Source organism: Trachinotus anak, unplaced genomic scaffold (genome assembly GCF_046630095.1).
Source record: "Trachinotus anak isolate AG129_WGS33_773 ecotype Australia unplaced genomic scaffold, CSIRO_AGI_Tana_v1 ptg000002l, whole genome shotgun sequence".
Taxonomy (NCBI): Eukaryota; Metazoa; Chordata; class Actinopteri; order Carangiformes; family Carangidae; genus Trachinotus; species Trachinotus anak.
The window spans coordinates 8,398,905-8,423,189 of NW_027273853.1; the positions used below are offsets into that span (position 1 = coordinate 8,398,905).

The 24,285-nt window shown below is 41.4% G+C and overlaps 2 protein-coding genes across 2 annotated transcripts in view; one reads left to right on the forward strand and one right to left on the reverse strand.

The window, feature by feature from the left end:
* Positions 1–99: 99 nt before the first annotated feature.
* Positions 100–5,262, reverse strand: dbx2 (developing brain homeobox 2). Its single transcript, XM_071494078.1, has 4 exons — positions 4,592–5,262; positions 3,489–3,572; positions 1,358–1,542; positions 100–806 (listed from the first exon to the last, which is right to left on the reverse strand). The coding sequence occupies exons 1-4, from the start codon at positions 4,860–4,862 to the stop codon at positions 615–617; spliced, it is 732 nt and encodes a 243-aa protein (XP_071350179.1). The 5' UTR covers positions 4,863–5,262; the 3' UTR covers positions 100–614.
* An 8,103-nt stretch (positions 5,263–13,365) lies between these two features.
* Positions 13,366–24,285, forward strand: part of nell2a (neural EGFL like 2a) — an 83,184-nt gene continuing 72,264 nt past the window's right edge. The window contains exons 1-3 of the mRNA XM_071493850.1: positions 13,366–13,825; positions 14,079–14,207; positions 24,040–24,190. Of these exons, the coding sequence (XP_071349951.1) occupies positions 13,774–13,825; positions 14,079–14,207; positions 24,040–24,190 (332 nt within the window). The 5' untranslated portion in view covers positions 13,366–13,773. The remainder of the gene's footprint in view (positions 13,826–14,078; positions 14,208–24,039; positions 24,191–24,285) is intronic.

Below are 24,285 nucleotides of genomic sequence, written 5' to 3' on the forward strand. Positions count from 1 at the left end.
AGCTCTCTGATTTAAATGGAAATGTATAGTTGAGTGTTCATTAATAAGTTTTGGTCCAGAGAGCTCAGCACAGCAGGAATAAGCAATGTGGAAATCTTGATTCATTTAAACACTTTATTTACAGCTGATCTATGCATTCAAGATCATGAAAAAAATATTTACACAACGTACCAAGAGAAATTTGACTTCAAAAGGTGATTTGGATTATGAGTATAACAGAGTATTAATTTAAAGCTTACCAAAACATGAAATATGGGGGAAAAAAGTCTAATTTGTAAATGAAGTGACTCATTTTGCCTTTAACTGATTGCAATTACAACTGGACAGTGGGAATCTTTCCTGGAAAGATATGTTAGTGAAAAAACCATGAAATTGCTTACTGAAGCCAGTGAAACGCAATAAGATGATTGACCAAGCAGTTGAGCCTAATTACATTTGTGATGTAACAAAACAGTTACATGCATTGAAAGACAAGTTAATATTATCAGTGTTAGTTTTCACAAACAGTATATTCCATCCAGACATTTTTGAACACACCCCTGTACTGTAGCCTCTTTTGAGGCTTTTGTGGAAGTGAGAAAGTCCCTGGATTACTTTACACTCATTACAGCCGCTCATGTGTCCCTGACACTCTTTTGTGATGGTATTCTCTCTGTTTTTGCATCAGTATGATTCTGTGATGGTTCTTCCTCTTCCTGAGCAAGACCTCGGGCCATGAGCTCATCCATTGGGGAGCGAGTATTATGAACCTCCTTCTCTTTACAGTTTCTCCACTTCATGCGGCGGTTCTGAAACCAGATCTTCACCTAAAGCAGCAGGAGAGTGGAAGAGGCATTTTAGTTAAATTCATGTTATTGCCAGCTCTAAGGTTGGCAATGTCTGTTGCCACTTTGGTTGTGACAGAAATATCTTCTTGTGTTGGATGGATTGCCATGAAATTTTGTTCAGACATTCATGATGGCCAAAGGGAGAATCCTCCTGACTTTAATGATCCCCTGACTTGGTAAGCATTATGTCTGCTTAGCATTAGCAGGTTAGCACTGTCATTGTGAGCATGCAAGCATGCTTATGTTGGCATTTAGCTAAAAGCCAATATTTATCAGGGTTTTGCTGACCTTCGTAATATTCCTGCTACTTCACATTTAATGAATACAGTCTTCAATTGTTTTTTAGGTTTGTTCATCAAGGCTTGCAGTTGATGCAGTTTTGCTGTTACTTTCCCTTGCACCCCTTTTCATCTTTGAACTGTAAAATGCAATGCGCCTACCATGTGTCTCATAAATACACATTCTTTTTAGGATTTTTTCAGGATCAGAGATTAATTAGGTAATGGTTTAGGTAATTCATATTCAATTACCTGTGACTCCTTGAGACTGAGATCAGCTGCCAGTTTGTTCCGGTCTGTCTTGCTGATGTACTTTTGTCTCCGAAAAGTTCTCTCTAGCTCCTTCCGTTGTTCTTCGGAGAACACAGCCCTCCTAAGGATCCCTCTGCGAGATTTAGGGCTTATATCAGCTGACCACATTCGAATATTTGATCCCTCTGGAAGATAAATGGAAAGAACAAAAATAGATGTGTTAAACCATACTGCTACAATAACATCTTCACTTTTGTATGGGCCATTGATTTTTAATTGTCACTGGTGGATTGTGTGTCTCTGGGCCATGTGCAGGTTGTCACAGTCCTAAAATAAAGTGTAGCTCCATATGTGAATGGGTGGAGAGGGTACAAGTAGCAGCCTGGGGAATATAGAGGTGTAGGGAAATGTCAAACAGCTATATTAATGGTTAAACTGTCCACATAATTTATGGTTCATTTACTCATGATTTTGATCATTTTAATTTAAAAGTACAAAATCTGATTCTGTCCACAATCCGTTTGTACATTTTACCAACCATTTCCACATTTCCTGCCTTTTCAAACCGAGCTGATGGCTGTTTTTGTCACACTCACTTTATCACTCACTTTCAATTCCACTCTTTCTATTTGCCAAATTTAACAAACTGAGGGTGACTAAAGAGAATAGAAAACCATTTCAACTGAGAAAAAAGGGATTTGGTGACCTGTGAGGAGCAATCCCACGCTGCTTCACTCACAGGTGCACACACAACAAAAGTCAAGTGGAACAATTTATCCAATCCATTCAACGTTGCCTTTTTAATCTGTACGACAAATCTGCACATAGACCACCTCTAGGGAGCACATAAGAGGTTTGGACATGCTTCTCACTTCTCTATTGGGACTCAATGGCTTTCACTTAAATAGCTGATTACCAGGTCATTCCTGGGCAACGTGTGTGTCTGCCCTAGTGGGCCAACTATAGAGCCCTGTGGGACACCAACAATAGAGCTGTTCAATGGAAATGCCATTACTCGATGGCTCAGTGGCCCAACACTAAATCTTTTCACTTGCAGGTATGAAGCCAGTTTGTATGTGAAGATGAGCTCGAATAAGTCTATAAAAGTCACTTTCATTGAATGCTTTATGTCCTAGTCAAGAGGTCTCCAATGGGCAGGAATGAAAGTTGAAGGACAGGAGAAAGGAGGGGGGTCAGCGAACGAAGCTCTTTAGCCACACAATGGCCGGGGGATGTTCCTGGTCCAGCCCTCTTCTACAGAGAAATGGGCAAGTTTTTTGTGCTTGGCGGAGTTCATTGCTGCAGTGAAAAATTGCAGTGAGGTCGCGTGTGGATGGTGGAGTGAATGTGCCAATTGGTCACGGCCAGAGTTGGCATTGTTGTGTTGCTGGGCACTGTGGGAAAGTGTCAACCTACTAAGAGGACTCCAGGGACCTGTGGGATGAGGGCTTTCTGATCTGTGTTCTTTTCCACAGTTCTTGACAGGCATCATAGGATGCAGCAACTAAAAACTTCCAGTTGCTTTTTGACAGTGCAAGAATAAGACAGCTGCTGGTCTTAATGAATACTACCACAGCACAATATAGTACAAACAGCCTACTTAGCACAAGTCTTAAATAACACGCACTGAAACACATCAAGCACAATTCAGCGGAAAGTCTAAATATTTCATCTGCAATTACAGCTTTCCTGGATGTTTAAAAAATTTCTTGCGGTCTGAAAATTAAACTTGAAACTGCTGTGATTCACCACCAAACTTATTAATGTGCTGAAGGAGTACTAAACGTTGAAACAGTCTGCATTACTCAGCAGCAACAATCCACACCTGGTAATTGTAATCTTAATATGACAGAAGACAAGATGTTTATTAGCTCTGTATATTTGTGCTAGTAAAAGTCTGTATTTGCAAGTACAAAATAGGGGGCCCCCGGGACTCTTAAAAGCCTTGCAACCCACCCCTCTTTCCCATCCTGAACAGCCGTGAATGGTTATGAATAGAGCTCTGCAGAGTTGAGCGGAGAATTAGCTCTTTGGCATTGCATCAGTAATTAGCTGTGGAGAGCATGGGAGACCCTGCTGCTAATGCTTAGAGAGTAGCTGAGGCATTGCTGATGAGGCATAAAACACTCACTGGAGAAGACAGGAGGGGGGCTGGACCCACCGCAGCATGCCAGCAAGTACTGCGGGCTCCGCAGGAAAACACTGCTCAGCACACCTGCAACGATAGAGAGGGACAGTCAGCTATGTAACGATGTATAATCCTCAAGGGACTCTACCTGGATCATTGCCAGTAGCTCAGGGCATTTTGAGTCCTATCTTGCACCATTTTAACAGTTGTTTTCTTTTTATCTACATTTTTACAAGAGTGCTAAACTTTAGGTGATGTGTACAGATGGAACGTAGAACTTTTTTTTTTTTGGATAATTAGATGCTTTTAACAGCAAGATTTTTAAACTGTCTAGAGCTGGAAAGACATTTACTAATCCTGTCTGAAAATTAATTGCTTAGCTAGTATTAGGCTACAATACTGGACATGCTGGAATGTGAAGGCTCTCATATTATGTTTATCACATTTTAGTTAAATAAGTTTAATTTGCTTTTGCTTAAGATTAGTAAAACCTTTGCACTCGTTTCTGATCAAGGCTGATATTATTGGATGTATTTGTTGAGAAAAATATATCTTTTTTAATTTGTTACTGATTTTTATATTTCAGGCTATATTTAGTTACATTTTATTTCACTTCACTCAATAGTTCATAATTTACGTTGTAAGAAGGATCTTTACTTTGTTAGTATACAATAATATGTAGTGGGAAAATCTGTGCTCTCAAAGTGGGGAAATCCCAATGTTCAAAAAGCAATTGGCTATTAAATAAATTTATTTTTTAAGTAAATTTTTTTTTTTTTTTTTAAAGACTGGCAATGTGTCCCTAAATTATGACATCTCTTACAACATCTTTCCAAGATGCATATAATCTACTTAATTTACACCGAAGACTTATGAATAATTTTGAGCCTAAAAATGGAAAATGTTTAAAGTTAAACAACATTTATCCTCTTCATAGTTTCAATGTAACAGTTTAGAAGGAAGAAAAAATATTTTTGAAGAGAAAAGAAATTGCTGTCATTGTGTTAAAGTATAACATTGTAGGTTCACATTTAAAACCCTAGGCATAATCTAAACATATTATATTTAGTTTAAAAAGTCTGCTTGGATTAAAAAAAAGTCTTTACCTGCGTGTCGAAGAAGCGGTCCTCCTAAGTCTTTCACCTGCTGGGGACTCTGGGCCTGACTTTGGTAGGCTCCATTCTCAGGGCCCCAGGTTCTCCTCGGATGTTCACATGCTGCTCGTCTCAGGTGTCCACCTGTTGCTCCTTCTGAATGGGCTGAAGATGTCTGCAGCAGATTGTCAATGAGAAAACTCTTTCCAGAGCTCCCGAAACCCGGTAAAGCAGGAGGAGAACCAGCCATATTCCTCCTGGTGCAGCTCTGAACTGAGACCATCCTGTTCACACAGTGACCCGAACACTTGAGTTCCCTCTTCAGCAGTCACAGCTCAGTGACACTAAATTCTCCTTTAATCCCTTCTTGAGTGACCAGGCCAACTTCATTAAACGCTGAAGAAAACAAAAGTTCTCTGCTCTTCCTCTTTCGGGCCTGCACTTTGCTATAGGGCTGTGTCGCGATTGGCTGAGAGGCTCTAATGTGCTTCTCAATTCAGATAAGGCTGGGGTCCTTTCTGGAGTGGCAGAAGGTGGGTCTGGCTCATTCATTATGTCAACTAGCCTATTAAATGATAGACACCAGAGACAATGAACTGCTGGCCAAAGTTTAACATGCACCAAACAGTCTTCTCTAGTAGTAAATAGTTTTCTCTTTTCTCCAGACTCCCTCGCAGCTCCATTGTGCCTCATACAATCCCTCAGCAGTTCATTTGCAATGTGCTTTTTTCTGTTTCATTTCAGAAACATTGCTCTGTGAGGGTTTTCTTGATTGCAAAATCATCCAGAGACAGACCGCATTAGTGTGAATAAATATAGATTGACAAAATGATGAAATAAAATTATTAAGACATTTCAAAGATTAAAATCAAGAACAAAATGCAAGAATATAATGAAATGAAAACTCTTGGTCTTTTTTTTCCTAAAAGCATAACACCACCTAATGTCACCTTACATTGCCTGAGAAGATGACCTGATGTTTTTTTCAGTTGTATGCAATTACATAAGAATTGTATTAATAGTTCAAACATAACACTCTGCTTTTATTGATATTGTAAAATCATTCAAATGAAACTTGTGAAATTGAACATTTAATGAAAATGCTGAAATGTTTTTGGATGAAACTGTACCTCACGTAATACTCACAGACTGACAGTTTGGACATTGTGTCTCTGAAAAAGTGATTTTTTTGCTGCTAGGTCAAAACTTTTATTCTACCTTTACAGAGGTGTTTAAGTCCTGGTAGGTTTCATTTCTAGGTCAGCATGGAGAGACCCGTCTGGTTCGCAAGGCAGCAGATTAATTATTTATTTACTGCCAGTCTTCCATGCAGTGGGGGCATATGCTGCCTATTTGAGGGTTGCGACTGTAAAATAAAAATGATCACATAACAAAAAAAACACACACACGCACACACACATATGGCTGTAGTGATGTTTTGGTACAAACACATCCAATAAGAGGCTTGTGTAACCTTTCACACTGCAACTAATGATCCTCAACATCATAATAGAAAATCCAACAAGAGGGGCGACAGACCCAGAGTTTAGGCACAGTAAACAGGCATATCCACACTGGTTGGAGGGTGTGAAGGGGGGGCAGGGAGCTGCAGTCTGCGCGTGTAGATACCTCATGCTGAGCATGGAAATTGGCCCAGACAGCTCAGCCTATTGTGTGATGGCCAGGGAGCCAAAGGTTGCTTGTAATCAAATTTGAGGTTTTATTCCTCAGACTGGTGGAGAAGGCATAGCGCTCTGTCACATGATGAGTGTCAGCAAGTCTGTGTGCACTATCTACTTTTGTGTAGTGAATGTGTGTTAACATGCCCCACATACACCAGTGACTCTGGTAGTCCCCCAAGGCTTTTTGTTTGGTGGAGTCATTTGTTTATATGACACATAGAAAACAAGAGGGAACCCCAGACTGCCCTCCAGTGCTACTATTAACTGTATTTGTTGATACTTTGAAAGAATCCTGATTGTGCTGAAGGTACGTGATAACACTGAGGATATTTGTGCAGTTTATTCATACAGTCACACGATCTCTCCCCTTCAATTAGCCAATGAGCAACAAATGAGAACCTGCAGCAAGTTTAAAAGTTGTTACGCACACCTCAGAACTAACAACCCTCTTTAGAGCATTGTATGTTCCTGTTAAAAACATATATATCATTGACATTTTAGGTAGAACAAATCTCACACGACTTTGTGCACATTTCAAAAGGCATCGCTACGAGCGTATCATCATTAAGATTCACCACTTCGTAATTAGCCAGATTCCAACAGAGCTCTCCAGGAGAGGGAGGTATAATTAAGCTATTCTTAAACGGTAGGTCTTGGAAACACCCTGAAGCAAGTTCATGTGAATTTATTTGATGACCATCTCTTTTTAGAAATGGAGGGAAAAAAACAGGGGTCCGTTCATTCAGAATCCTCACAAAGGCCCTGTTGAAAGCTAGCACTCTGCAGACTGGCTGAGATCCCTTTTCTCTCTTTTTTAACCCCACTAAAGCCCTTAAAAAGATACCGGCCCATTGCACACGCAATTGATATTCCACCACTCGAACTTAATATCGTGAATGGAGGGCCAGGCTCTATGAATCAGGAAGACAATGAGCTTAGCTTAGCAGCAAACTGGCACTTTGTGTGCAGTCTCTGTGCCCCAGAGGAGGAAGTTTCTAATGTGAGCCTCACAATTGTGTGTCTATAGAGTTCTAATGAGCTTCTGTATGCTGAGTGAATGGTTGCAGGCCATTCACCATGAGAGCCCAATGAGCCAGCTCACTGCACACATTCACAATAGGATCCAGGGGGAATGGGAGTGGCTGTGTGGAGCAACTGCACTGCATGGACAGTCTATAAAAGATCAACATACATATCGCCATGTTTCAATTAAGAGTATGTCCATATTAAGCTGGTCACGTTTACGAAATATATTTTTTTAATCTTTGTTTCAGCCCTCGGCTGGCATTTTTTTCTGACCCAAAAATGGAGCCTCTCCATAATCTTCTTGAGAGTGGCTGAATGTTAAAATGCCAGCTTGTTCTTTTACTGTGTTCTAGGAAAATGGAGCTTTTGCAAATCAATGACGTAAGCCTGCTCAGTCCTAGTTGGGGTGTTGTTCAGTAGTGAAGAAAAAGAAAAAAGTACTTCAGCATGCGGTCTCTGGACCATGTTGAAGTCAAACTGTTGAGTATTTTATGGAAATATTGAGTAATTAATAGAGTCCAAAAGAGAGTTCATATTTAGTTTCTGAATTGCAGGTGCTCTTGGTTCAAATAAATAATAATGGCTAATAATTCTGCAAGAGAAACAGTATAAAAAGAGTGTGTAGATAGACATTTAACAAGCTATCTTTTATTTATCTTTAAATTGATTTTACTGTTTTATTTATCAGGCGCAGTGCTTAATCTGAATCTCAGTAAAAACAACAAATAAGATATAAGATAACATAAGATTCACCAGAGCTGCTGCTTATTGCTCCACTGCTGCTGGAAATAACCAAAGATGAAATATAACCTGATGAAAACCCAGCAATATTAAGTGACTAGACACAAATTGTTATTATAATAAGCACTATCAATAAATATTTTCTCCCCTCACTGTCTGTTGTGGTAGATATGTGATGGGCAGAGTATTGTAAAGAGCAGAAATGTGCACCACTCCAAATCTTGAAGAATAAATCAGGTGCATGGTCCTAGCAATCTGAACAGATAAACAAAATAGTGCACAGATAAATAATCATCTTCCTTTGTCAGCCCTGAGTATTACCATCTCTGAGAGGTTTTTCATTGTCCAAAGAATTCTTCAGGAGCAGCTACTGTGCACTGGTGTTGTAGCCCTGTATTGTAAACAGATGATGTCACTGTACTGCTGAACAAATCCAAAACAAATGTATTCCCATCAGAATACAGATAAACCATTAACAATAAGCAGTAGCAATAGTAGTCTTTTTTTTTTTTCACACTTTACCTCGTCCTTGCAGCAACTTTGCATTGCCCATGTCTCATCGCATTAAGTATTTAGTCCTGGGATGGTCCAAGGGTGACACTGTCTGTCTGACCTCAGTACTGCTGCACTCTGATACTGTGGCTGCAGTTCAAGCCCATGAACACAAGATGGCACTGAGAGAATGAAAACTGGCTGTGTTTCAGTGGCTTAATGCAGTGGTAAAATTATTATTATTATTTTTTAATCTAGGCTTTGTTTAGCATTGTATGTGGAATTTTTCACTTTTTTAAAGCTTTATTTTATTTATTATTTATTTATATTTTGTCAATCACATATTTTAAGTGCGTACATATACGAAAAGGTATGTGAAGGCATCTTGCAGTCTTACAGTTGTTTGAATTGATTGCTTGTCAATTTGTCAAACTAAGAATCTAAGCTTTTTTTTGTGGTTGCAGTTCTTGTCAGTCCCTTTATCAGAATAGGATCATTAAATGTCTGAAATTGTAAATTATATACAACTAGTGGCTTTGCAGGGACATCATTTATGAATCAAAATGTAATCAAATGTCAAAAGTCTTTATTGTCAGTTTCACTTAAGTCATATTTTTTCTTATATTTAAATTAATCACATAATGTCAAAGTAGTGTTAATTAATATGAAACACATGGATGTATTGGATCATTAGAGCATACAGTTTTCAGTATGACTAATCTATGTCAGATTTGAAAGACAGACAAGGTCGCAACATGAAATAATGCAACAAATGAATCCCAGGAGATCCCTGTGGGAACAAAAGGGCCATTTTTTTCCCTGCAGTACATTAAAATCCTGGCAGAGCTACTGTAAGCGATTTCCATTTTGTCTGTGGCATTAGTATTTCTGTATGATGCAGTTATGGCCCTCACTGAATAAGCTCCTGAGAGATTTGCAATACATCACCCATCTGGATCTTTTCAAGATGAGTGAAAGGACTTCCACTGTCCCTCTGTCCTTGCCCTGAGTGTGTGTGTGTGTGTGTGTGTGCGTGTGTGCGTGTGTGTGTGTGCACATGTGCACAGCAAGTGTGTCTTGGCACTGTGTGCGTTTATTACTTTTCATTCTTGGCTAGGCACATGCTTTAATGACTCTTATTTTCCTGATGGCACTTTAGGAAATGACAACTTGTGGGCAATACAAAGTAATTACATTTGCTGTGCCTAGACCCAGAAAAAAATCTAGTATTATTAATAATGAATAGAGGGTTGGAGGCCCTCAGATGCAGCTGATGTGACACTCTGCCACGGCATGGAGAGCCATTGCCTCTCTTTGTTTTATGAACAATAGCCACTCATTAGCCGCACACTGTGGACCTATGAGCAAGCTATCTGAATTGGAGACAGATAAGAACCTATTTGTCAAAGTATATCCATTTTGCGTGAATCATAATTAATACAAAACATGTTTTGGCATTCAGGATAACTGTATCGAAGGGGAGGCAGACTGATATGACAAATATGTTGGTGTTAATCTGGGGTACTGTGCACCACACAGGATCTGGAACTGTCCCCACAATCGTATCTGCTGGCCTTGACTTGTCAGCCTACTTCAACACACCAGCACAGCCAACAAAAGACTTTCCCTGCGATCCAGGGATTGGCTGGAGTTAGTTGAGGACTTGGGATCGCCTCTGAACAAGCCTCTGCGAAAAGGCTTCGATTCTTGTCCATCTGGCAGGGAATTTATTAGGACTCAGGGAAAATGTAACTGTATATCATCCTTAAAAAAACATCACTAGCATAACATGGCTGCTGATAAAACACTTATTTTTCAAAAATGGTAATTGCTTCCATGTATGAAGAAGATGCAAGATGAATAAACAAATATTCAAAGCACAAAGCATCTGTGCGCTATAAAAAGGCATTAGCAAGACTGAGTCACACAGGCAGCCAAGCACTCCATTTTAATTCATTTTCATACCACCTGCCGAAAAGCAAAACTTCAACTTTACCGAATGACTTAACTAATTGAAGGAATGCAACTCTATGCTTACAGGAGGTCATAACTCTGATCATAGAACAATCAAAGCATTTTTGACACTCCGGTAAACGTAAGGCTTTGAGACAGTTGGTATTTTCTCTATCGACCTCTATTCACAAGAGGACACAGAAGACAGATGGTTTGAAAGAGGAGTAGAGGAGGCCATCTACTTCAAACTGGAACAGCCATTCCTGAACGGAGAAGAGGGGGCTTATTTATCAGCTGCTCATAATGCCATCCAGACACCCCTTCCCAGGCAGTGTCACGCAAATTTACACTTTTATTCATGAGACTCTAGACTCCTATGATTGCCATGACTTTGACCACTTCTGTGACCTCATGTAACATCAATGTGAACCTGCCAGAGAGGTTTAAATGCTTAGGGACTCTCCACCTGTCAGTAGAACAGATGAAGCCTCGTGGATGGGGGCTGGAACATCTTCAGGACTAAGAAACACAAAATCCAGATGCATTTGGCCTAGTGCTTCTAGACCACTTTATGTCTGCTGACTGTTTGTAGCAGCCAACCACATATTATCACAAGAATAAGAGGTGTGATGGAAGAAATTCCAAAAGCGGCTGGTTGAAGACTAATGATTTCCTTAAGGTTACTCCGTTAAAACTTGTCTTGGGGAGTCTTAGGTAGCAAAAACCTAGTAATGTGTAAGATGTTACCTACCAGTTTGAGGGGGAAAATTAATTCATACTTTGATATAGTTTCATACTAACATCTTTTTCATGTTTATCATTATTAATTTCATTTCTGTTAAATTTACCGAAGGTTTAAAAATCTGTTGACAATTCATAGAGCTGCCTTTTCTCAGTCATAACAACCCCCCTCTGCCCCCTCACTCCCTTAATTCTCTCCCCCACAAATTTCAATGAACACATGTAATTGAGGTAAACCATAAATGCTTGAGGTCAAAAATGAATTTAACACATTTAATTGAGGTTAAAAAAATGCTGGAAGTCCAAAATTCATTGAATATATTTCACTGAAATAAAGGTGCCTCAGGTCCCAAATTCATTAAAAACTGTCTCCCACCCCTACAAACTGTTTGAGGAACACATCATTTGATTTAGGTGAAAATCAGTAACCACGCTATCTTCTCTACATGACTCATGACACCACCACTGACAGATTGCACACGAGATCCGGTCCTCTGCTTTTCTGTTCCCCTGTGTCCCCATATTGCTGCAAACGAACCACACATGGCTCTTCCTTCTTCTTAGCTTTTTGCTTTTTGGGTTGTTTGTTCTCCTTTTCCTTTGAGATCTAGTGGGTACACCGCACTACCCCTGACCCCTACTTTTCGACTCTGCGGTGTTGCTGCATCTTTCCAGGCCTCTGAGAGCAGGGTCAGGAAGGGGAGTCTCAGCTGCTTACTTTTACCATTCTCTCTGGTGAAGACCCAACTCTCCAGGTTTCTGCACATGCAGGGAAGCACACAGCATGAACATTGTTGTCTCTGATGAGAGTAAGGGACCCAGCATTAAACTCATGGCTGCTGTGTTCATCAAGCAGTCTTTGGGCAGATGGACTACTTTCTTCAGTGCTCAAGCACTTGCTGCATTGCGAGACGCCAGCAGCATTGTTGTTTCTCCCCTCTTATTTACATTGATTTTAAAGCATGGTGATTCTGCCTCAGCCAAAACTCTTGTAGCCGGGAAGTGGTCCTGTCAACCTGTTTCATCGCAGTTCCAGATGTTTCCTGGGAGGTCCTGGATCCTGAGCTCAATAATAATTTCGCTGTAAGAGGTGAACCACCTTTGCACAGAAACAGGGTTAAATCAGGAGAGAGTACCTCCTCATACAGAGGTTGGAAACCAGCTGTGATCATGCCTTTTTAGGGCCCCCCTTGTGTTTTATTCCATTGGCTCCTGCAAATTGAGCAGCAAGAACTTGTATCTTTGGTTTTCTCATAGGGATCCCTCTCTTACTCGTATCCTTGACTAGATCTGCCAGCTGGGCTTCATCTTCTTGGCCAATGCGGGACTTATCCCCAGCAACGCGCTATAGCCCTTATGACTCCCTTCACTCGCCTTTGCAGAGTTGACTTTGGCACATTCCAGGCCCTAGCTGAAGACCTTAACTTGGGTGTGTCTCCCTGTCTCCACTATCTCCCTGTATTCCTAAATTGCTCTCTTCATCCCGTCCTTACTCCACTTGTATTTTTTTCCTTGCTGTTTGTTTGTTCTTTCTCTATACTCTCCCTTTTGATGTCTTCCTGCATCTCTTCCTGTCTCACCATTCTACTCTGCAATAGATTAATCAGGATTAGTTAGGTTTGGGTTAATTAGTGTATTAGGGTACACTTGGTGTTCTGATGCTGGCCAGTCCAGCTAGCAAAACTACTTCATTTGGAGACTATTCAAAAGAGCAATTCAATTTAAACTCATAATATTTATTCATAATTTATTTGTTATTGGAAAGTTTATTCTCCATATGTTGAATTATGTGCTCACCAGTAGACAATTTTAGGGTGTTCTGCTGTGCACTGTCTAGAAACGTTAGCTTAGCATTTAACTGGAAATAATCAAGGGAACACAGTTTATTTTTCTAAATTAAACAGTTTTTTTTTCCCCCAGGGAGAATTCTGGGGAACCAGACCCATTCTAAAATTAATATTTTTCCCATCAGGGTTTAATGTGCACTGTCGAGATTTTATTTTCTTGGCAATAGGCGTGGTAGCACTCAATATCAGTAACTTATTTTGAATCCATCAAGGCTTTTCTCCTCTCGGGCCACAAGGGGGCTTCATCGTCCCTCTGTCTCTCTCTCCTCCCTCACTCCTCAGGTCCTCCTGCTCTCCCCTCCTCTCTCCACTCCTGCCTCGGCGGCCGCAGCTCTCGTCCAGGCTGCTGTAGGAGCGTCTGTGGGGCTGGTGAGGTAGCGGCAGCTCGCTTTGTGCATCCTCTGTTACCCACCTGTGCCGCGGATGGTGCTGATGGAGAAGCCCTTGCGTTACATGGAATAATTTGTACACTGTTACATTTCCTCCCCCCACCCCCCTCTATCCGGATTTGCTTTTTTTTTTTTTTTTTTTTTTTTTTTTTTGCATCATTGGGCATCTAAAGTTGTGATGATGCCTCCGCTCAACATTTTGGATTGGCAATAGCCTTTCTACGCGAGGGGGATAACATCATTCGCATGTGATTGAACAATACTGTATCTCGGAAGTGGACAAAACATGGACTAATTTTATTTTATTTTTTTATACATTCACCATGGGATTATTACAGCTATTTCTGGTTCTCGGCATATTTTGCGCCTCCTCAGGTAGGACACAGGGCTGTTACTGGTTATACAGTAGCCGTCTCTCGCAACATGTAGCCTATAAGATGAGATACACTGTTACATTATGTGTTATTTGCCACCAAAGACCTACTTGACTAATCAGCTTGCACATTGTACACAGTACAGTAACCTCCTATCTCTTCCCCTGACACCAGCAGGCATTTTTAAAGCATCGGACGTAACCGTGCCTGCTCCTAATAACAATGACAATAATGTTTTTGTGTTTGCAAATTAGTTGTAGGTTTTGGGGTTGACCCTGCCCTGCGCATCAGCGTGTTCGATGAACTAACACTTGGAGAAGGCTTTGATGGAGTTACTCAGGTCCAGGGCTTCCACAGCGAGTCTAGAGCTTTCCACTTCCAAGGTACAGTAACACACACTCCTTGTGTTTTTTGCTCACGAATGTAAGATAAGACATCCCCAGATGAGGTGATCTGCATGTGGAAGCAATGTTGACCAAACTGCTTCTAATGGAAACTGACTGTCACAAACATCGCTGTGCGTGTTATATTTTGTTTTAACAACTTGCAAGACTAACAGGGCGCCGTCCTGTAATCCGTGGATCTGCTCTTCTGGCGAGATGCCTGATACAGAGCTTCTTCTGAAAATGTCAGATCATCTGATGCCTCTGTGCCTGTATGTGGTTCTTACTGTCCATAGCACAACTGTGTGAGAAACACAGGGGCAACGCACAGTGGATTTTCAGCTTTGCTCTATAAGGGGACTGAGCTTGGGGGCCCTCAGACTGCCACCTGCCTGAACAATGGGCAGTGTTGGGTCCTCTTGAAAAAGTGGGGTGAGCAGGGCGAGCAGAGGGGGAGAGATGGTTGAATCCCGCAAAGAATCATAGAAAGACTGAGCATAATCAGATTAGGCAGGGACAAAACCCTGCGTTCACGGAGATGTATGATGTGAGTCTGGGGGGTGAAGGGCCCCCCTGCCAGAATATACCCCATGGTGAACCTCTGGAGCGTATAACCAGTCTGAACATTTTCTGCACCTAAAATATGAATGGGTAGAAAAGTGAGTCAGATGTCCTTGTTGTCAGTTGTCAGTTGTAATGCAGTGATTAGGCTAAATATGTTATCTATGGCATTTAGCAAAATGGCACTGTGCAAAATGGAGTTGTCAAAGCTGCGGCCGTGCTTGACTTCTATATGCTCTGTTTTGCCAGTGTTACATCTTTGTCATTTGATGTCAGGCACTTATTACAGTCCAAATGAGACTGTTAACAGTCCCATCACAGGGATGGAGATGCCTATCATAACCCAGCCAAAAGTAGCAACAGAGGAAATTACTTTTGGCTCCCAGATCAGTGGCAAGACCAAAGACCTGGCATCATTCGGATCTTCACAAGGAGGATCTCAACACGGATCACATAATGTACCAAAGTGACAATGCTGTTTTGGAACAGAGAAATGCCGCAATCATTTGTCGACATTTCTCTGCTTTCCCTCCTCCTTGCTGATATCTTCTAATCTCCCTGCACAGCCGCTGAGACAGCAGCACTTTTGCATGGAGTAGCAACTCCAGCATCTCTGTGAATGCAGGCCATTTGATGTCCTCTGTGTAGACAACACTCAGAAGTGCTTTACCCAGGCAGGTAATGGGAGGGAGGGAGAGATCCCACAAGGAAGAGTTGGAAGAAGAGAGAGAGAGAGAGAATGGGAGCAACAAAGGCAGTTATAGAAAGACGCTCCCACAGCTTTTATCATGAAATGAAAAACATGACGGTTCGGCGACTGGCACCTCTCCGTCATTACTTTGTGTTATTTCTCTGCATTACCTTTGCTAAGTACATTCAGTTACCCAGGCGGAGCAGGCGGCATGTTATTTATGGCAGTGCTCGCCTCCATCCTTCATTTGGGATGCCTATGTTAAGTCAATGATGTTGGGTGAGGGGGAGGTAGGGAGAGGCGTACCGGAAAAGCAGACCTGGGCCTCTGCTTGTTTGTGCTCAGAAATAGACAGGGAGAAGCACATACAGTACTGTGGAGGTGCACAGAGAGTGAGGGAAAGAAGCTCAGATGGAAAGAAAATGAGAAAGAAAGAAAGAGAGAGAGAGAGAGAGAGAGAAATAGGGAGCAGAGCTGTCTGCCAGCTGTTTGATAGACTGCACTGATTCCACATGTGTGGATGCTTGGCTGGCTGGGACCAGCAGACAGGCCCACAGTGACATTCCGGCGCTCATTAGATAGCAGGCAGAACATATCCATGGCTGTCCCCTCCACTGCCTGCCTGCCTGCCTGCCCGCCTGAAGGGATGGTTGTTATCGCTGGGTGCTGGGTGGAGGCAGGAGGAGGGGTAGCTGCTGAGAGCTCAAAGAGAAGGAGCAGGAGGAGAGTGTAATTCCCATTATAGGAATGTGTATATGTGACTGTGCGTGGATAAGCAATCGTGGTGTGCACATTGCTATTCGCTATATCTGCCAAAACATGTTGTTTTTTTTTTGTGCCTGAGAAAGACGAGAGCAGTGAGCAGGGGAGGGATTGCTGTTTAGCACACCCCTGCTGATGCTTTTGAAGGTAGCTGTCAATGCTACATTGCATGGCATTAAGAGAGGTGGACCTCAGGGACGGGCATAATAGAGAGGGAGAAAAGCCTCGGGGCTGTGCTCCTCTTATGTCCTGATAGCAGGTGATGCTCAGCCACACCACAGAATCATCACATCATTAGCACTTCCCCCACGCTTTTTAATATCGAGACATTTATATATCTATCTGTCTCTGCTGTATAAACAAGCACAGGGGCCACACCCAGAAGCACTCCCTTCCCCCAACACACACGCACCCACACTCTCTCTCCCTCTCTGGCTACAAGCGTAAGGACCAAACTCATTCCAAGTGCAAACAACACAATTGATAGAAGCGTCCTTTCAACTGCAGCGCAAGACTCCCCTGTAATTGTATGTGTGTGTGTTTGTGTGTGTAAGTGTGAATCCCGTCTGTCTCGGAGGCATGTTCTTGCTCAGACTGTTTGAACACTGCCAGTGAGGTGTTTCTCTGTATGTTGTGGTGATTATGTCCCAGACTGCAGCGACACCGAAGTGTAACGGGATGGAAGAGATTCATTTATAATACAGCGAAGCTTTGTATGCCTCGTCTCGTGCATGTGTGTGGAGGAGGAAGGAAGACAGAAAGAGGGACTCTGTGTGAATGTGAGTTACCCTGCATTAATGTGTGAGTTTGAATAGGAGTGTCAGTTGCGTGTTTCCAGCTTCTTGTAACTATAATACACAGGAGTACTGCACAAGGATGTAATGCAATGGGTAGGAGGGCAGCTTAGTCTTCCAACTGTAGAGCCCAGATTCAAGCTGCTGTATTGGTGAAGCAGCTTCTCTACTCTCTGCTGAATTGTATTGAGCAGGTTCAGAAGGTGCCTTTCTGTAGCTAACCCCACACTTAAAGGAGGGACAAGAAAGCAAAATGGAAATTTACCAGGGATCAATAAGGTAATTAACACTGACAAAAGAGGTTAGTGTATCACTCATTCTAAATGTCTCTGCTCTCTTTATGCTGTAAGGTGCTCTGGACAATAGCTACCAGCAAAAATTATATTTTGCAGTTTGTTTCATTGCAGTTCCTGTCGCATGATGCAGCGCAAATCTCCCGTAATAGAAAGAAGCAAAATATTCTCTGAAATAGAGAGAGGTGGTAGTATTGTGCACATAAGCACCTTCATACTAAATACAGTAAATAAAAATTCTGCCATTGAGGTAGAATGGTAAGTGAAATTTTAATCTAGCACAGAAATTTTGCCTTGACCTTGGCCATAAACTATAAAAAAAAGACTGAAAAGAGTACTATAATGATTTTGTTTTGCACCTCCATAAAATTGGGTGACTTGTCAGAGAGAAATTAAAAAAGAATGTTGAAAATCGATGCAACTAGACTAGTTCTTATGTGACTCCTTCCAATAATGCTACTCAAGGTAGACCCTGCCTGCCACAGCTTTCAATTTACAAGCTGCCAGTTTGTCACAAAGGTTTTCAGTTAAAATCTGTATTCTCCAAACCCATGCTAAAGTGACGCTGGTGGCATCACCGGGTTATTTTCTGTGGACTTCTCCCTCTGTGTGTCAGATTCTATGAGTTAAGTAAATTGATCTTAACTTGAGAAACTGGTCCAGATTTAAGCATTTTATTTGCATATAAGCAATGACAGTCAAAGAAATTTTTTCTTCAGTTCAGTGTGGTTTAGGGTTCATATTTTATACCCTGATGGTGAAGAGCTTAAAGGATAGGCTCACGTTTTATCATTTGAAAACAATACTGACATGCCCAAATGTATGTTAAAAGCATTATTGGCTGGTCCTCTCCATACTGGCTTCCTTCCTAAAGTGATTTCAAGGTAATAGATAGGAAACAAAATCCACAGTCCTCAATGTGTGAAAGTGCACTCCAAAGTTTAGCTGAAGCTGAGTCAGACAAATCAGTTGGGCTTTCTTCCATAGTTAGACATTTTAGTGTTTTTGTGCATCTACATACAGTGTTTCCTTGCTGAACTGCAGCAGAGGGATAGTGACACAAAGTGGGAATTTGGTACTTACGAGACTGTAATTTTGGAAAATACCCCACTGATTTGTCCAACTGACGGCAGAAGTCTCACATTAGTGTTAAATGAACAGTAGAATTGTTGCACAGAACGAGGACTGCAGATTTTGTCCGCCTTCAATTGCATTAAAATTGCTAAATTACACTGACCAGTAAGTGCTGCAGTGCACATAAAGGCATGTGTGTACTGTATTCAGATAAACTAATAACTGAACCAGGAGGCTGTAATGTGTTCAAATTGTCTAGAATCAAATTGACTTTTTCCTGGCAATGTACCAGAACAATCTGCCTCAATCTGTCTTGTTTCTAAAAAGCTGACACCTATTTCAGAAAATGTTTGTCAATTTACATGTTAAAATAATTATATGTGACAGATCTTTTCAGTTGCCGGCATCTCCAGCCCCAGCGACAGCCAGGGCTGGAGGCATTATGTTTTCAGGTTGTCTGCCCATCCATCCCATTCTCGTGAACGCGATATCTCAGTAATGCCATGAGGGAATTTCTTCAAATTTGGCAGAAACATTCATTCGAACTCAAAGATGACCTGATTAGATTTTGGTGGTCAAAGCTCAAAGATCATGATCACTGTGATCACACAAAGCACATTTTTAGCCTCTTGAATGTGATATCTCAAGACTACCTCGAGGGAATTTCTTTAAATTTGGTACAAACATTCACTTGGACTCAAAGAACTGAGTAGATTTTGGTGGCAAAAGGTCAAAGTTCAAGGTCATGGTGACCTCACTTTCTTGTGAATGGGATATGTAAGGAACGCCCAGACAAAATTTCATTACATCTGGCAACAACACTTGGATTCAAGGATTAACTGATTAGAATTTGGTGGTTAAAGGTCAAAGGTCACTGTGGCCACAACTCAGGAATTCATATGTTAAGTATGACATAATTTAACTGAAATGTCTATGAAATGATGAAGTGATGACCTTTTATATCCGAATGGTCTAAGGTCAACTTCGCTGTGACATCATAATGTTCTGCAAAAACACTTCTGGCCAATATTCAGTGCTGTAACTCAGAAGGGGAGATTGTGACCATATTTCCTGCAACTTGGCTGGTTGGCAGAGGCGAACAACTGCGAGGTGGCAAGTCTAGTTTTAGAAGAATAAGACTTTTACGACTCAGTGACAGACAAAATAACTTGGAATGTTACTGTGTGGTCTGTGATGGATCATTGAATGACATCACTCTTTTGTGCCTTAACCTAAACAAAATAAAATCAATTAGCACTGGATAATCCAATCCAACTGGATTTAATGCTCTAAACGCTTTAAATGTAAGATTATCCCACTTCCTTCTATATGTGCTGTAGTTTTTGCTGTGTTCTGTTGCATTGCCCTGTATTTCCCCTACCTTTTTCAAACTGTTGACTGACATTATCCCTAGTCTCATGTGGTCAAGGTCTGTTTTGCTTGCTGCCTTCCGAGGCGAGGCTGATCCCACGTTCCACACAGGAGCACCGGTGACCATGGAGAGAGAGATATTTCTATCCCCCCAGGGCAGTTATACAGTTGGGCGGCTGGAAGGCTGTCATTAGCTCTGTGTATGTGTGAATGTCAGACAGGCGGTCACTGAGGAGGAGATCTGAGAATTGGGGAGAAATTGCTGGCCAAAGCAGTCCTGGAGGTGCCCTTGGCTCAGTTTAGTATTTGTTCCAGAAGAGTGGAGACACAGTGGGGGGAGATGGGGCGCTGAATGCAGATTGACTGTGCGCAGTGGAATATTCAGGAGCTGTAAAGACCAGCTTTTGGGGGTCGGTTTGTGTGTCAGCGTGTATGTGTGTGTGTGTGTATGCATTCATCTTTGTGGTAGCATGTCTATGTATATATCTGCAGCCATCTCTCTCTTTGTGTTTGTATAGAGCTGTAGGCTAGCCAAAATGTCTGTGTTATAGTGTTTGTGTGTGTTTGTACGTGTTGTCATCTACACCTGTTTGTGTATGTGCATGTGTTCACAAACTCGTGTGTGTGTGTTGACAGTAATGAAAGGTTTTGAGTTTGCTACCAGTGGAGAGTTTATCATTACTCTAATCCCTCTGGAGAGATATTCACTCGCCTATCCCTCCCACACGTGTTTCTTTCTGCTCAGGCCAGTAGATAAAATGTGTTGTTTGAAATATGCTCTGTCATTTTTTAAATAGAAAACATTGTGCAATAAGAAAATAGTACATTTTTATTTGGTAGATCGTAATATTTTGTTCCTTCCTCTGCCAATTGGATCACAGTGTTTATTCTGACCCCTCTTGGCTCTTTGTGTTCACTGCATCTCATGGCTCGCTCGCTCTTAACTGATGGGAAGATAGCTTCAAATGTTGCCGAAGAGTTGTTGCGAAGACGTAGGAGGTGTTATTTTGTTCTGGCAATCCACTAGAGACCAAAGAATGAAAGTCCTGATTATTCACATGCAAAAAAAAAGTAGCTATGATCTTCCTATCTAATATCAGTAATACTGTTTTTAGTCACAGTTTCCTCTGGGAAATAATGAAATTAGAAGCCAAATATGTAATGAGCAGAAAAATATCCTTCACTGTGTTCTTTTTGCTCCAAAAAAGGGGAGATTATTTCTTTCCAGTAGAAAATCTCCCATTCTGTAAATACAGGTAGATGAGAAAGCAGTGTGTGAGAAAAGGATTGTGTCAAAGCTGGGTGTATCTGGACTCTCAAGCTTTGCTGCAGGGCACCTGCTCTAAATGCTAAATGTGTGAGCAAGTGACTGATGCAGCACTGCCAATATACTTTTCAATGAGAATGCAGTGATGAGAGAGTGGAGGGGGGATTACAGCTGTGTTTGTACTAAGGGTCAGACAAAATAAGACCACATTAGACAGTTTGAGTTTAGAAGTGAAGCTGAGGGATGGAAATCATGGCCTGAGTGTAACCATTAAAGCACAATGCATCCAGAAAATAAGATTAGGCTGTAGCCCAAAGCTGCGTTTCCTAGGGATGTTGTTGAGCCTGAGGCTTTTTGAAGAGCTTTTAGTCAGCTGATAAAACTTTGTATGTCTCAAAAAAACACTTTTCTCACAATCACTCATGTCCTGTAAACAACTTGGATAGACGACAAGAGCTGTGCTATTGCACTGAAAATGTGCTGAGGAGAATTTTATGCTAGGTCATCATTTTCAAGCTATTTTGTGTCAGTATCTCACATCAGAGTGGTCGTTAGGAGCAGGTGGCTGCCCCATCCAGGCGCCTGCCAATAGATAATCGACCAAAGGCCCTCTCAGCAGGGCCACATTGATTTGGCAGGGAGGAAAGCTGGCCCTCTCCTCACAGCACAAACTAATATGCTGCTCTTTCATGTATGTTTTAGGAATGCATAGATGTCACTGCTATAGCTGTCTTAATCTTGGTTTGAGTGGCTGTTAAGAGTGTTGAAATCATCACGCTTTTCACACAGGCAACTCCACAGACCAATCTCATCACTCCATCCAAACGAGAAGATGCCTCCGCCCTCCAATCCCCCACAGTCCCATTTGAAGCAGCCCCTTCCCCTCAGAGCATAAAGACTGGTGATGAGAGTCATCCACTCATAGATCAAAGACTCATGTCTGCCAAGCTGTGGTGCAACCCAGTGGTAGTGGTTCTTCAATCCTCACCATCCCCCCCAACTCATCAGCCTTCTCTCAGTGTGGACCCCGCCCTGACACCTGCTCCCACTGCGCTCATTTTGCCCATGATTGAAATGTCAGTGTATTCTCTGTTCAACACATGGGATAGCAATAGACTGACCAGCGCATATTGTCTTAGAAATTGTAAATTCTGTTCGGGTTTGAACTCATCTTTGCTTCAAAAGTGGAAATTTAAAAAACTGCACCAGTGTTTTTCAAAAAAATAGAAAAAAGTATTTATATTAAAAAAAATTACTCAAATAAAAGACACCCAGTTATAGCTTTAATTGCAATTCAACAATTTGGATCAGAACAAAAATAATTTCTAATTGTTTCTGTGTGTATAGTCAACAGTGGTCATTTGGATTTGGTTATTAAGTGGGATCTGTTGATGACAGCAGATTACTGCAAGGCAGAACTCCTGTTGCAGTCATTGGACCATCTGTCCCACCTCAGCCAATGACACTGGAATGATACTGCACTGGCAATGCAAAATGCATGAGACTGTGCCCCGTGCACCTCTTCTGCTGAGCAACAAATCGAGTGAGCAATGTTGTTTAGACAGAAATGACTCAAAATATGTCCCTGATGGGCTTAAAAGCCTACATCAGGAGAAGGCTAATGCCAGCCTGTAAGTGCTCGCTGAAAGTTTGAGAAGACAGGGAAGAAAACAGTCTCTGTTTCCAGCGTGCTGTCATTGTATCGCATACAAGCGATGAGTTCACCGGTCTTCGTCATGGTGTTGCTTGCTGTTTCATGTTGCATTGTGTTAATTGGCTTCTCCCACCAGCTGGAAGTAATGTTAATACACTGAGGAAAAGCCACCACGCTAGCTTCCTGGAGCGCTTAAATGTGCCAGGGCATCTTGCATGCATCCCATAGCTGGAAGTGAACTCTTTGATGTGATTGCTTCTGAGAAACGTCATCATTTATTGATGCTTCCATTAAAGTAGCATAGACGTCTGTGTAGAGTTGGAGAGGATGAAGGGGGCACACCGGTGGGAACAGGAGCTTACAAGCTAACTATACAGAAAATGTCCCTCCCATCCACACCGGCACCATTAGCCTTTAGTTTCTTATCCCCCAAATCCTCAGGTTCATATTTCTAGCCTTACACCAAGCCAAGAAGAAATTGGTTGGTCTGAAAGTTTTGTTTTAGGGTGAATAACCTGACCTCGTCTTGAAGCTTCAAAACAGCAGCTGGCTAGTTTCCTTCTTCCTTCTTTTGACAAACGTCACCCACAATCATTTTAAGGAGTCTTGAGATAAAAGAAACATGTTTTACATTAAAATTATCAACCAATTTTTAAAATTGAGTAGAATAAAATCAGTGTTTAGAGCCATGATACATTTTACAGGAAATATAACATTTTTTTTCATACCAGTAAGTGTGTTTAGTAAGTTTAGCATTGATTTTTCATTTATGAATTCAAATTCGTCCAGAGAGTGAATCCATCAAATATTTACAGCATATGCCCTGCGAAATCCCAACCGAATCCTCTGTAGTTTTGTACAGCAAATTCTCCTGTTTAATGACTTGTATCCCTAAAATGTCAGTTGTGCATTTCATTTCAGCTGCAGCATATTTTAACATCACTCGGTTTAGTTGTTGTATATAATTACGGTAAGAATATTATAGCTGCCTTCACCTTGTCTGTGTTTTTACTTCCAGCCATTTATTGCTTAAATAAAGCAAGACCGCTGTTACTCATTTACTAAAACCAGCAAATAATTAAGGTTGATTAAAATATAGATCTAGATTTTGATAAAGAAATTATCCACATAAATGTGTAATTTGTTTAAATATTGCTTTCCTATGCAACTACAACTCCTGCTTTTCAGCAGCATCGCCCTGTCATCAGTATATTCAGCAAAGGTCTCTGTGAGATGAATGAAATGTAAATGTTAAAGACACAGCATTAGTTCTATTTTTTATTTTAACAGTTAAAAGACAATCTCCATGAGTGAGGTGGTGTTTAATGCTGCAAATGACGATCTGATATTTATGTCTTCATTCAGGGTCTTCCAGGGAAGTGAAGGCTCCTGTTGAGGTCTCCGAGCAAATGGTGCAGAAGCTGAGAGGCAAGAATGAGTTTACTGTGCTGGTGACCCTCAAACAGGATCACCTGAACTCTGGGGTCATCCTCTCCATCCATCATTCTGAGCACAGGTATGATCAGTTCAGGCTATAACATGTTTCAAATCTGTTTTATAATACAGAGAAAAAGAATATGCCATGCCATTCATTCAAAATATAACCATTTT

Excerpts from the sequence above, each read along its gene's own strand:
- dbx2 (XM_071494078.1), bottom strand. The coding sequence starts at position 4,862 with ATGGTCTCAGTTCAGAGCTGCACCAGGAGGAATATGGCTGGTTCTCCT. Across the intron at positions 3,573-4,591 it reads ACCGCTTCTTCGACACGCAG|GTGTGCTGAGCAGTGTTTTC; the intron begins GTAAAGACTTTT and ends CTATCGTTGCAG. Across the intron at positions 1,543-3,488 it reads CCCCCCTCCTGTCTTCTCCA|AGGGATCAAATATTCGAATG; the intron begins GTGAGTGTTTTA and ends TTTATCTTCCAG.